This window comes from Chiloscyllium punctatum, chromosome 9 (genome assembly GCF_047496795.1).
Source record: "Chiloscyllium punctatum isolate Juve2018m chromosome 9, sChiPun1.3, whole genome shotgun sequence".
NCBI classification, from domain to species: Eukaryota; Metazoa; Chordata; class Chondrichthyes; order Orectolobiformes; family Hemiscylliidae; genus Chiloscyllium; species Chiloscyllium punctatum.
In genome coordinates this window covers 38,425,956-38,440,861 of record NC_092747.1, presented here as the reverse complement: position 1 = coordinate 38,440,861, position 14,906 = coordinate 38,425,956, and the positions used below count along the sequence as shown (strand labels likewise).

Genomic DNA, 14,906 nt, shown 5'->3' with positions numbered 1-14,906 from the left:
TTATCACAACAGAAAGCTGGTCTCACAATAGGGAAGTGGTTAGGGTGAGAGAGGAACCGAGCTTCTGAAAGTATTTAATTAGGGTGTAGGTTTGCTCGCTGAGTTGAAGATTTGATATCCAGACGTTTCATTACCTGGCTAGGTAACATCATCAGTGGCGACCTCCAAGTGAAGCGAAGCTGTTGTCTCCTGCTTTCTATTTATGTATTTGTCCTGGATGGGGGTTCCTGGGGTTTGTGGTGATGTCATTTCCTGTTCGCTTCGCTTCACTTGGAGGTTGCCACTGATGATGTTACCTAGCCAGGTAATGAAACGTCTGGATATCAAACCTACAGCTCAACGAGCAAACCTACACCCTAAACCTCAACCTGAGCTACAAACCTTCACAAGCCTTGCAAAAAAGTGTTTAATTAGGCCAAACCACATCTCAAATTACTGATAATCTTTGCCAAGATTGACACAGCAGAGCATTGACAAATGCAAATGAAGGCAAAGGAAATTTCATGTGTTGCTAGAGGCTTCTATAGGAAAATTCTATCTATTGGTGCGCCGGCCTCATAATGCCAGCTCACAGCAGCTATTGTCAATGACTTGTATTGTCCATATTTATTGCCACATAAAGTATGGATGTGTCTGTATCATTTGATTTTTAGCTTACTGGCAGGAATGGCGTCAGGCTTGGGTAAAAATCACTCTAGTATGCCTTCTTCCATGTCAGCTGTAAGGAGTTTGGAGCTCCTCTAACTTTAAGATCATTCAAGCCTACATGGATTATCTGCAACACTAGGTTGCTGTTGCAATGTATAATAACTTACAATTTAAATAGTGCATGGAATATTAAAAGGAGCAAGGCTGAATGGTAGCAGTCCTGCCTCTGAGGTGGGAGGTACAGTGTTTAAACATTTCTGCTGGCTTTTCTGATAAGTGCAGTCCAGAGCTCCAACTACAAGTTGAAATCCATTTACTTATTTGGTGGCTATCAGTGGACCTTAGTCAGTGGGCAATCCTTAAAATTCCCCTGCCATATAGAACAAACAATCCAACTGGTTCATGTAAAGATAATTCCCACCATGGAAGGAGTGACCATTTCAGGTTTTTAATCAGTCCTCAGTACCTCACATGATTCTTGAAGGGAAGGTCTGAAGTGACAAAAACAAAATCTGGAAGCGCTTCATAGTCATGTGAGAAAAAACGCTGATGTCAAGTCAAAACCAAAGAATGAGGAAGAGTGACCAAAAGCTTGATATGGAAATTGTGTCTTTAAAAAATTATGACATTTTTCACAAAAACAGAATCATAGAATCCCTGGTGTGCATAAAGAGGTCATTCGGCCCATTTGAGTCTGCACTGACCCTCCAAAGAGCATCCCACCCTATCCCCCTAATCCCACATTTCCCATGGCTAACCCAACTGGCCTGCACATCCCTGCACATTATGGAGAATTTAGCTTGGCCAATCCACCTAACCTGCACATCTTTGGACCGCAGCAGGAAACCAGAGCACCTGGCGGAAACCCACGCAGACACGGGCAGAACAGTGACATCTTGTGGTCTTTGCTGAGGACAACAGTGAAGCAGTGCACTGTTGTGAATAATTGTGAATAATTTGTGAATATGTACAACTCATATTTCTTAATGTCTGCAACTTTCTAGGCTCTTTATCAATTGATAATGACAATTAATGTGACATTCTAAACTATGGTTAACCTTGCCCTATCTCTCCCTTGTCCGTGACCCCATCACGACCTGACAGGCCAAAATCAAATGCACTGTCCTTGCCCTCATTGCCTCTGGTGATCTCTCCTCCACTGCCTCCAAACTCATAGTCCCCCAGCCCCGCACTGCCCGGTTCTACCTGCTCCCCAAGATCTACAAGCCCGATCAATTGTCTCCGCATGCTCCTGCCCCAACGAACTCATCTCGTCAGTCCTCAACTCCACCCTCTCCCCCTTAGTTCAGGCATTTCCCAACTACATCCATGATTCCAACCATGCTCTCCATCTCTACAGCAACTTCCAGTTTCCCAGCCCCCAGCCCCCAGCCCCCAGCCCCCAGCGCTTTATTTTTACTATGGACGTGTGTTCTTTATACACGTCCATATCCCACAAGGATGGCCTCCAGACCTTCTGTTTCTTCCTCTCCAATAGACCCATCCAATCCCCCTCCATCAATATCCTCCTCTGCCTCGCTAAACTGGTCCTCAACTTCCTCTAAATCCTCCCATTTCCTCCAAATCAAAGAAGTTGCCATGGGCACCCAGATGGGCCCAGCTACACCTGCTTCTTTGTTGGCGATATCGAACAGTCCCTTTTCAGTACCTACACAGGCACTGCACCCCAACTCTTCTTCTGTTACATTGATAACTTCATCGGTGCTGCATCCTGCACTCAGGCTGAATGTGTGCAGTTCATCGACTCCGCCCACAACTTCCACCCACCCTCAAATTCACTTGGTCCATCTTGGACACCTCCCTCCCCTTTCTTGACCTCACTGGCAACAGTCTACAGATGGATGTTTATTGCTAACTGCACAGAATCCCACAACTACCTGGACTACACCTTCTCCCACCCAGTATCCTTCAACAACTCCAACCCATTCCCCCAATTCCTCCGCCTCCACCACATCTGCTCGGACAAGGAGACATTCCACTCTCAAGCATCCCAGATGTCCATCAGTTTTGAGCAACGCGCTTTTCCTACCCCTCGTCTTCTAGATAGCCCTCCACTACACCACCTCCATTCCTCGATCTACTGCTGTAACACCCCCAATGCAATAAAGACAGAGGGCCCTTGTCCTCACCTACAACCCCACCAGTCTCCACATCCAATGCATCATCCTTAAACACCTCCGCCAGCTCCACCTAGACCCCACCACCAAGAGCATCTTCCCCTACCTACTCTTCTCTGCCTTCTGCAAGGACCATTCCCTTCGACAGTCCTCGGTTCCGCCACTCTCCCCAACAACACCCCCGCACCCCCAGGTACCTTCCCCAGCACCCAGCTAAGATGTAAAACCTGCTGGCACACTTACCCCCCTCACCTCCATCTTGGGCCCCAAACAGTCCTTCCAGGTGAGACAGAGGTTCACCTGCGTCTCTTCCAACTTAGTTTACTACATCAGGTGCTCCCAATGTGGTCTTCTCTGCATCAGGGAGATCAAACGTAAACTTAGGGAACAGTTCACCGAGCATCGCAGCTGGGCCCGCAGAGGCCAACCAGACCTCCCAATCACTGCCAATTTCAATTCCCCCAACCATTTCCTTTCCGACATGACCATCCTTGGCCTCCTCCATTGCCAAAACGAGCCATAGCGCAAATTGGGGGAACAATGCCTCATACCCCGCCTGAGCAGCCTACAGCTCAGAAGACTCAACATTGAATTTCAAATCACCTCCCCATCCCATGACTCCCTTCCCAGCCCCTCACCCTCCCTTCCACTGCTCCCTGCCACCAACTGGATTCATTATTCCCAATGACCAACCAGATCATACCCTCTACCTGTCTTCACCTATCCCCACTTCACCACCCTGCCCTCACCACCCCTTTATCTGAAGCACTCCCCCACTCCCACCCCAGTCCTGAAGAATGTTTACACCCGAAACGATGACTTCTCCACCTTCCAGTGCTGCCTGGCCTGCTGTGTTCTTCCAGCCTCCTGCCTGTCTATTTTGCATTCTAAACTATGGCAGCCTAGAAAATTCAATAAGCAGGGTTATAGATTACTCCCCACATCCACAAACATTCACTCCCTCCATCACCAACGCTTAGTAGCAGCAGTGTATACAATCTACAAGATGCACTGCAGAATCCACCAAGGCTCCTTAGACAACAGCTTCCACAACCACCACCACTACCAGGGCAGCAGATTCATGGGAATGTCACCATCTTCAAGTTCCCCTCCAAGTCACTCACCATCAGTTTTGGACACAGCTCCTTTAGTATTGCTGTGTCAAATTCCTGCAACTCACTCCCTAACAACTTTTTCAGTCTACCTACAATAAACATACTGCAGCAGTTGAAGAAGACAGCTCACCACTACCTTCTCAAGAGGAACTAACGATGGCTCAGGCAGTGACACACACTTCCCATGAATAAAATAAACATTTGTGACCATGACGTCCAATGATATCAAAGGCTCTCTTGGCTTTACTGAGCACCGGCCAGGCCAGAGCCTTTCTGTTCATTAGAATTAAGAGTCCAGAACTACAGGGCATAGGTTTAGGGTGAGAGGGGAAAGATATAAAAGAGACCCAAGGGCAATTTTTTCACATAGAGGGTGGGACGGGTATGGAATGAGCTGCCGGAGGAAGTGGTGGAGGCTGGTACTTGCAACATTTAAGAGGCATTTGGATGGGTATATGAATAGGAAGGGTTTGGAGGGATATGGGCTGGGTGCTGGCAGGTGGGACTAGATTGGGTTGGGATATCTGGTCAGTGTGGACAGGTTGGACCGAAGGGTTTGTTTCCATGCTGTACACCTCTATGACTCTAAGAAATTTAAAACAAATAAAAATAATAGAGGGCATATTATTGAGATAGAATATTTAAGCAATTTGAGACATGATTAATTGTAAGTGTAACAAGATCAGAAGGAACTGAATACTTCAATATTCCAAAACTTCCACCACTTCAATTTGTCGTGGACTAATTGAAACAGGCTGATTGTGATGATTAGTCAAGGATTGCATTGTGTCATTGCCCATATGGTAGAAAGTGAACTAACTGAATCTTGGTTGCAATTTTTCACCCAGCCCCTCCCATGTTTTTTATGAAAGATAGCAAGAGAAAGGAAATGAACGGGAACGGACATTTAAGAAATGTAGAAGTAATGATTAAAATGTTTGTTTAATTTTCAAGCATTTATTTTAAGTCTGATACACGATACTATTTATTTCTGAGTTTATCTAAATGATTATAATATGTATTATAAAGAATAATTTATCTATATTTTAATATCATGTTTTGAGTGTTTGAAATGGAGCTCAGAATTTGCTGAGCTCTATTTTCTGTAATCAATCTAAGATTTAAAAAGAGAAAATATTAAACCTATTTATTGACAAATTGATTTGTTGCATTTTATAGTATATCATATAATTTAAGATGTGAAGACATACAAATGTGTTTCTTATTAATAAATTGACACGTGGGTCAATATTTTCCCCTTCAGTTATCACTTATCTACTGTAGACTATTCACAGAGAAAACAAAATGCTCTGAGCTACACATATTTTCATGATAATATCCATTGAGGCTCCAATGGAATTAGCTAAAGAGCATATCAAGTGGAAACAGTTATGTTATATGTTTTCTTATCTGTTTGTCTAGAATATTTCAATTTGATATTCTAATATAAAGGGGATAGTATAGTAGTGATATTTCTGAACTAATCATTCTGTAGTCCCTGCTCTGGGAACCTGGTTTCAAAACCTATCTGTGGCTGGTGAAATTTAAATTCAATTAAGAAAATCTGCAATTGGAAGTTAGTCTTGGTAGTGATCAGGAAGCTATTATTGTTGTGCCGATAAAACATGGACTATCAATTTTCAACCTCCATCACCTGATTTTAATACCCAAGATTTTCATCAACAAAAATGTTTTTAGAAAGGAAGAGGTATAGGCTAAACTTGGTGCAAACTTGGTGATCAGAGGCAAGCTCTCAAAAAAGCAATATGGAATAAATAAAATCATTTGAATAGAAATTAGCATTTTATCTAAACATATTGAAACTATTCAACTGAGGTACACTTCAAGAAACTCACATTTTCTGTTTTATTTTACAATTACATGAGTAGTTAGACATATTGTCATAAGAGAGTTTCCTACAATGATACAATTTAGATGACAATGAAGCCTGACTCAAGAATACACAAATGAATCATATTTCAGAAGATACTTGGTAGCACAACATAGTCTTGGGCTTAGTAACAGGTGAAATTTCTCTTTTCTTCATTCAAGAAAATCTTGTGATTCACCCATTAATATCAGCTAGTTCTAGATTTTTAGCGAAGAGTAAAAGAGGTATGTGAAAAAAAAGAATTAAAAATATTTGTGACAAAATGGCTAAAAATAGGCCAGTCAATTTGCCTCATTATAAAAATCCCAGATAGTTTCGTAATTTCCTTTTGGGAAGTAAATCTGCTCTCATGATATAATTTGGACAAAATGTGACTTCAAATTCTCAGTAATATGATTAGCATTTGACTGACCTCTGAAATGACCACGGTTTATTCTAATGCACCCACCCAAAATGAATTTTGATGTTCATTTACATTGATCGTGTAGATTTCTTTCTCCATTTTGTTATGGGAGAAATCTAGTCTTCATGTAACACGTGCTTACACTAAATATGATTCAGTTCAAGGGAATTGGTGGTGCATGCCTCATCTGCTTCATATAGTGAGCTGAAAGACATCACTTAGTTTCTCCATGTTGATAAGGGTAGTCGACATGATAAAAATAAATGCACAATTTATCAGAATATATAGATTGTGTATATAGATTTCAGAAAATATTCACCACAATACGTGAACGGCTCATTCAATTATTATTTAAAATGCTGGCAAAAGCTACCAGTGGTTAAGTAACTCTCTAACATATATCTCTAGTAAGATAAAATAAGAGCTTGATTCTCTGTATCATTATTAACATGACACAGCAGTATTATGTACCTGGTTAAGATGTTGTTTGAAGACAGTACCTCAGCAAATTTAACGGGAATATTGTTCAGTCTAAACTCCTTAATGCAACCGATGAAGTCATGTGATTTTGCTTGATCTGGACGAAGGAGTATGGGTTCAATCAATTTGATTCCTCCAAATACCATTCTGTTTTTCTCCAGGTCCAGAGTTCTAAGAGTAAGATGAATTGAGAGTATTAGTTTATTGAATTTTCTTTGAAACAAAAAGTATGATTTTACTTTTGAAAGGCTACTTGAACAGAACAAAAAATATTTATTCAGCACAAAGCCTGATATTCATTGATACCTCTCCGTGCCTATGCCTGGGGTGCTTACAAAGCAGAACTGTGCTGGCTGATCATTGGTGCAATTATCCACTGTCAGGGATCCAACCTGCAAGTGTAGCCAAAAAAACAAGCTGGTTGTAGCTCATTTCAAGAACAATACCAATGAAGCAAGAATCTTACCACACCACCACCACCACCCCCTCATCCCACACACCCAGACACAGAAATCCTTCTCTTCTGATTTACAGTCTGCTTTTGTTCTTTGTTATAAATGTTTAGAACATTCTGGCCTAAATTTTAAGAGACTGTGCTGTGAGCAAAATGTTGACAGATATTATTTATAAAATGTTTCTTTGTGGCCTTTAATTTTCCACAATTGGCCTTTTTGACTGAGACTGGCAACCTTTTTTTGCTGTGGGTTCATGGCCATTAAATCAAGACAGCAATATTCGACATCCACAGAGTTACAAGGCGTTCATATCCCAGCAAGCCGGTTAGATTGCAGTTCAAGCCCAAAAGTAAAACCCTGTGTTGCTACTTTTTAAGCTTCCTTTTTGAAATAATTCCAGAGAGGCCGGAAACCTGTCCTCTCAGTGACCAGTGACCCTTTATTTACACGTTGCCACACCTAGCCACTGATCCAGCTCTGTCAGAACCAGCTCTTAGAATCACTGACACTTCTGTTTATATCTGTCAGCCAGGGCTCCCTGATTGAACCAGATGAACAGCTCCAATAAGGGAACTCAAATTCCATGAGTTCTATCTTCCTGACCTCATTACAATTACTACATCTCCCCCCCTTCTAAATCCAATGACAGAGGGTAGTTCCTGTTTTGTAGCACCTCCTGGGGCATTTGAGCACTGGGTATGGTTCCTCCTGCTCTGCCTGTGATATGGGCAGCGTATAACACACAGTAGCTCACCTCTTGCGTGCAGAGCATCTCAGAAGAAACTTAATCTCCTCTTCAGGTGGCAAAGGCATCAGGGTTGTGACATCTGCCATGGCTATCTCAGATTTTGAGATATCTTTAACCCTTGATGGAGAGGAAGAACCCACAGGCTCCAGAAAGGCTGTTGAGGAACTGGACACATTTTGCTCCCACAGTGATTGTGAGTTTGTAGTTTTGATATGGTCCACTTGCTTATTCAGAACCGTCACACCTACTCAAACCTGACCTCACATCGACCATGCCTCTTACCCATGCAGGGCCATTCCCATAATTCCTTTCCCAAACCTTGCCCCCAAAGTAAACGGTCGCTCTCGCTTGGTGGCGTCTTGTGTCCAGGATTGATATTCCTGGTACCGTTTCACCCTCTTTCCCAGGTCCAGGATTTAACCTGGTATAGAGTCTTCTCCGCATTAACAATTCTGCTGAAGCCATCCCGATGGATGCATGAGGATATATTGGTACAAACCTTTATGGGTATTAATTGCAATATATTTCTGGGAATCCTCAGCTAATTGCAATTGTATGTACACATGGCTCATATCCAGCTGTGAGAAGGACAGCCCCTTGCCAGCTTTGTGCATTAATCCTGTATTTGAGGAATTGGGTATTTATCCAGCTGTAAAAGGTGGTTTAACACTTGTTTAAAATCCCCACAAAGGTAAATTGACCTTTTGGACTTCACAATTGGTATGATTGGTGCTGCCTATTTCACAAACTGAACTGGTTTGACAATTCCTGCACTTTCCAGCCTTCTGATTTCTGCGTCTACTTTTGCCAGTAAGGCAAATGGCACTGGGCAGGTCTTGCAGAATCATGGAATCGCTTCCTTGTCAACATGCAACATGGTCTTGGCCTTTTAGTTAGTCCCTAGACCATCCTTAAAATATTCTGAGTACTTAATAATTAGGATTTCAGTCTGGCAGCCATTTTCTATTCGAAAAATATTGAGCCAATCTAGGTGAATCTTTCTCAGCCAATTTTGACTCAGTGTCATTTACCCGTAAAAAATAACACTTTCTAGCCACATACTGGGCTCGGTCTTTGACAGCAGAATCGAATGAGTTAAACATCCCAAATAACAGTATGCTGCCAGAAATGCTCACTCCAACAGAACGACAACAGTTGTGAAAAGATTTCTTCAGAAGTGTGCTTTTCTCTCATTGCCACTGAAATAACTCCGCATCACCAAGTCATGTTTTATTTACACGGGCAGAGTCCTTGACATTGATCCCACTCCCTCAGAGCCAGCTCTCAGAGTAAACAGAACCTCTGACACTCCTGTTTATATCTGTCAACCAGAGCTCCCTAATTGGAGCTGTTAACCTAGTCCAATTAAAGAACTCTATGAGGTCCAATTGGCTAACCTCATTACAATCACTATACGATTGGTTCAAATGTTTTTCCTTCATTCATGGTGCACCTAATCAGAGTCTTGTTTAAAAACAAGAAAACTCTAGCTGAGCCCATTCTAAAATAGTAATGAAATATTTTGCAGTGGAAAACCCCATTTCTATTTCATTCCATTTCTACCTCTGCAGCTCAAAGCTGATTCAGATGCACTTATAAACAACAAATATTAGCAAAACACATAGGTCTCAAAAGTAAACTTCCCTGAAAAATGTGAAATTTGATTTGCAATAGTATAGTCTTTTCAAAATTAATTTCCTTTTCACTTAATGCTAAGTAATTTATCTGTTTGTTAGCAATGTGATTATTAGAGTCATAGAGATGTACAGCATGGAAACAGACCCTTCGGTCCAACCTGTCCATGCTGACCAGATATCCCAACCCAATCTAGTCCCACCTGCCAGCACCCAGCCCATATCCCTCCAAACCTTTCCTATTCATGTACACAGCAAAATGCATTTTAAATGTTGCAATTGTACCAGCCTCCACCACTTCCTCTGGCAGCTCATTCCATACACGTACCACCCTATGTGTGAAAAATTGCCCCATAGGTCTCTTTTATATCTTTCCCCTCTCACCCTAAACCTATGCCTTCTAGTTCAGGACTCCCCAACCCCAGGGAAAAGACTTTGCCTATCTACCCTATCCAGACCCCTCATAAATTTGTAAACCTCTATATGGTCCGTCCTCAGCCTCCAACGCTGCAGGGAAAACAGTCCCAGCCTGTTCAGCCTTTCCCTATAGCTCAAATCCTCCAACCCTGGCAACATCCTCGTAAATTCTTTCTGAACCCTTTCAAGTTTCACAACATCTTTCCAATAGGAAGGAGACCAGAATTGCACACAACATTCCAACAGTGGCCTAACCAATGTCCTGTACAGCTGCAACATGACCTCCCAACTCCTGTACTCAATACTATGACCAAAAGCATACCAATACTATGACCAATACTATAAAGAAAAGCATACCAAACGCCTTCTTCATTATCCTATCTACCTGCGACTCCACTTTCAAGGAGCTATGAACCTGCACTCCAAGGTCTCTTTGTTCAGCAACACTCCCGAGGATCTTACCATTAAGTGTATAAGTCCTGCTAAGATTTGCTTTCCCAAAATGCTAACCTCCCATTTATCTGAATTAAACTCCACCTGCCACATCTCAGTCCATTGGCCCATCTGATCAAGATCCTGTTGCAATCTGAGGTAGCCCTCTTTGCTGTCCACTGCACCTCCAATTTTGGTGTCATCGGCAAACTTATTAACTGTACCTCTTATGCCCGCATCCAAATCATTTATGTAAATGACCACAAGGACCAAGCACCTCAGTTTTCTTAAGATTTACTGAGTTAAACATAAACCATCTCAGCTGAGCAGAATAAGGAGTATGACTAAATTACCAATAAGATACCAACAGTTAGGAGAAAGTGAGGATTGCAAATGCTGGAGACCAGAGTTGAAAAATGTGGTGCTGGAAAAACACAGCAGGCCAGGCAGCATCCGAAAAGCAGGAGAATCGACTTATCGGGCAGAAAGAAGGGCTTATGCCCGAAACGTCGATTCTCCTGCTCCTCGGATGCTGCCTGGCCTGCTGTGTTTTTCCAGCACCACATTTTTCAACTCAGATACCAACAGTTACCAATTACAAAATTACCAACAGTTGTGTAGTTGGCTTATCATTAAGCTCTTATGCCTTGCTGTAGGCTAATTAAGTTTGCGCACTCCATTAAATATGTAGTTTTCTCTGAAATAAGGACTATTCAAAAGTGCAATATTGCAACTAATCAGATAATGATGTTTGTGGATTTTCTCATTAGGAATGTGATTATCACCATCTATATAAGTTCCTGATGGTTACTTAGAAACAGACCAGAAGAGATTCTTAGCTTGTGCCACATTTCTTTTTGCTGCTATTACCAAGGTAACGAGGGACAGCAGCTGTCAAGAGGTGATATAGAGGCTGCAAAGGCACAAAGATGCCAAATATTTGGCAGATTTGATTATATTATCAGGGATAAGTGTACATTTGTAATTTGGCATGTATACTAAAAAGACCATATACCATTTAAATAAATATATATTGCAAAACTTAGTGGTACAGAGGGATGTTGTATCATGCTATATGAATCACAGAAAGTTAGCATGCTCTCACAGCAAGTGATTAGAAAGGCAAGTAGAATGTTGCCATTTCTTGCAAGGAGAATAGAATACAGAAGTAGGGAAGTTTTATTGCAGATGAGACAACATCTGGAATACTATGTAGTTTGGGTCTTCCTATCTGAGAAAGAATATAATTGCATTAGAAGCAGTTTGGAGAAGGTTTGCCTGACTCAGTTCTGATTTGAATGTTTAACTTATGAGGACAGATTGAGCTGTATCTGTTGGCATTTAGAAGAATGTGAGGTAATCTTGTTGATTCCTGAGGGGAATTGGAAGGGTGGATGCTGAAAGGATCTCCTCCCTTCTGGAGGAGATTAGGACTAGAGGTCACAGGTTAAAAATAAAAGAATTTCCTTTGAAGACAGAGAAAAGAATTCTTCTTCTGTCATAGCTAGGATGTAAAATTCACTGTCTCATAGGGGAGACTTGTAACTTAATTTATTCAAGGCTGTATTAGGTAGTTTTTGTTAGACAAGGGAATCGATGATAATGGGGAGCATAGGCAGGAAATTGCAAGTGAATCCACAACGAGGGTCAGCCATGACTTTATTGGGTCAGAAGTCACATGACACCAGGTTATAGTCCAAGAGATTTATTTGAAATCACAAGCTTTCAGAGTGCTGCTCTTCACTTCAGCCAGTGAAGGAGCAGAGCTCCAAAAGCTTGTGATTTTAAATAAACCTCTTGGACTATATTCTGGTGTCATGTGACTTCTGACATTGTCCACCCCAGTCCAACACTGGCATCTCCACAGCATGGATGTTATTGAGTGACTGAGCAGGTTTGAAATGCTGACTGGTCTACACTTGCTCAGGTGTTCCTTTGTTTCTATTCCTAAATCCTACATGTTTCTATGATCTTATTGCTTCCCATTATTGCAACTGTATTCTTATAAGAGCTGTACATTTTTGAGATGTGAAACTTTAAGAATATTGGGATGTTCTTCAATTTAATTTTCTAGCAGGAAACACTTAAAATTAATTTCATTTTTCTGCTGCAGGCTCATTTCAGTGCAGAACTGTATCAAGATAAGAGAGTGAAGGAATTATAAGGAGTGAAAGCCTTTCAGATTTGATATAGACATACTTATATCAAAACTGGTAGTGGGTGGCACTGTGGTTTGCACTGTTGCCTCACAGCACCAGGGACTCACTCTGTTTCCACCATTGGGCGACTCTCTGTGTGTAGTTATCTTCATTCTCCCTGTGTATGTGTGGGTTTCCTCCCATAGTCTAAAGATATGCAGGTTAAGTGGATTGGCTGAGTTAAATTGCCCATATTATCCAGGATGTGCAGGCTATGTGGATAAGCCATGGGAAATGTATGGATAGGATAGTAGGGTGGGTCTGAGTAGGATGTTCTTTGGAGGGTCGGTGTGACCTTGATGGACTGAGTGGCCTGCTTTTCTCCACACTGTAGGGTTGCTATTTCCTTCTATAAGTTAAGTTTGAGCATGTTGCATGATGCTCTGCAACATCTCCCTGAAGAATTTTCCATATCAGGATGACTCACTCTTGGATTTTTCCTTGGCTTGTGCAGCACTGTAATTGGTCACAAAGGAGAATCTCAAGGTGAATTATGCGCAAATTTTCCCTCCATGTTGAGATGTGTTTGGTCTCCACTTAACACTTTCCTTAGAGACTGGGGATTCATTGTGTGAGGAATCACTATAGTGAACTCCTGTTCGACTATTCCACTTCTCAGAACATTGATGCTTTAAGCTACTTCATCATCACTCTATTTCATAGCCATTACCTTGTTAACATTTTGGATTCATTGTTAGATTTCAAGAAGTTGAAACAGCCTCGTAAATATAACTGCATTTTACAGTGATTAAAAATATTGCTACATCATGTGATTAATACAGTGCACAGTTGTCTACCAAAATCATTTAAAAAGACCAAATCTCATGTGATTATGTGAGCTCAGTCTTGTGATCCAGTGGAGACTCATTGAATGTGATTACAAACTCTGTTATGCACAAAGCAGAACTAACATGATGTCATGCACATACAGAAATACCGTAAAAATATGTATAGAGGATATCAAAAGCCTAAAACCTGAAAATCAATGCAATTTAACTCAAACTACAGCAAAATGCAGGAATGATAAATATGTGGAAATGTTTGCATAATAGGAATAAAGTTTTGTGCAATTTATACCAGGCCTGCTTCTTGTTAAACATATACAAAACCTAGAGGCATGTCACATGAGCAGTTCTGTTTCCTGTCTGCAGTACAAGCAGTAATGTGGTCAGTATCATCATGATAACTATCCAGTCTTTATTAACCTTAGTGGATTGTGTTAAACCTGATAAGTACTGAAAACAGATTTTACTAGCTCCCTATGTTGTCTTTGTAAAAATACAACAAAATGAATAATTGCTGTTAAAGGCGTATTTTACAAGAAAATTATAATACCATTCATTGTTTTACAAAGAGAAACATTATAAACCTTTCTGTCGATCGAAATGGCCATGAACTGGCATAAAATTCTATGTGGAGAAAAGTATACCTTGGTGACAATTATAGAGTCACACAGCATGGAAATAGACCCTTCAGTCCAACCTGTCCATGCCATCCAGAATCCCAAACTAAACTTGTCCCACCTACCTGTATCTATGAATATCCCTCCAAACATTTCTTATTCACATACTTATCTAAATGCCTTTGAAACATTGTAACTGTACCTGCATCCATCACTTCCTCTGGCAGTTCATTCCTCATACACACCACCCTCTGTTTAAAAATATTGCCTCCATGTATTTTTTAAATCTTTCTCCTCTCACCTTAAAAATATGCCCCCTAGTCTTGTAATGTCCCGCTCTAGGGCAAAGATACCTGTTATTCACCTTAACTATTCCCCTCATTATTTTATAAACTTCTGCAAGGTCACCCCTCAACCTCCTATGCTCCAGTGAAATAAGTCCCAGCCCGTCCAACCTCTCCTCATAAGTCAAATCGTCCATTGCCAGCAACATCCTGGTAAATTTCTTCTGAACCTCTCCATCTTAATAATCTTCCTATAACAGGGCAACCAAAACTGGACACAGTACTTCAAAAGAAAGGAGGAGGACATGCCCCAATCTACATCAACCGAGCTGAGGTGGAGAGGGTCGAGAGCGTCAAGTTCCTAGGAGTAATGATAACTGACAATCTATCTTGGACCTCCCATGTAGATGTGATGGTCAGGAAGGCACAACAATGCCTCTTCTTCCTCAGGCTTAGGGAGTTCAGCTTGTCCATAAGGGCTCTCACCACCTTTTACAGATGCACGATAGAAAGCATACTGTCTGGGTTCATAACAGCCTGGTACAACAACTGCTCTGCCCAGGGCAGTAAGAAACTACAGAGAGTTGTATGCACAGCCCAGACCATCACGGAAGCTAAACTCCCTTCTATTCTCCATTTACACTTCTCATTGTTTTAGAAA

The 14,906-nt window shown here is 41.4% G+C and overlaps 1 protein-coding gene across 6 annotated transcripts in view; it reads right to left on the bottom strand.

The window, feature by feature from the left end:
- Nucleotides 1-14,906, bottom strand: part of LOC140481305 (protocadherin Fat 4-like) — a 158,476-nt gene that overhangs the window by 43,399 nt on the left and 100,171 nt on the right. For all 6 annotated transcript variants that reach the window (XM_072577269.1, XM_072577270.1, XM_072577271.1 and 3 more), the window contains 2 exons: nt 6,982-7,067; nt 6,667-6,846 (listed from right to left, as the gene is read on the bottom strand). In XM_072577269.1, the coding sequence (XP_072433370.1) occupies nt 6,667-6,846; nt 6,982-7,067 (266 nt within the window). The remainder of the gene's footprint in view (nt 1-6,666; nt 6,847-6,981; nt 7,068-14,906) is intronic.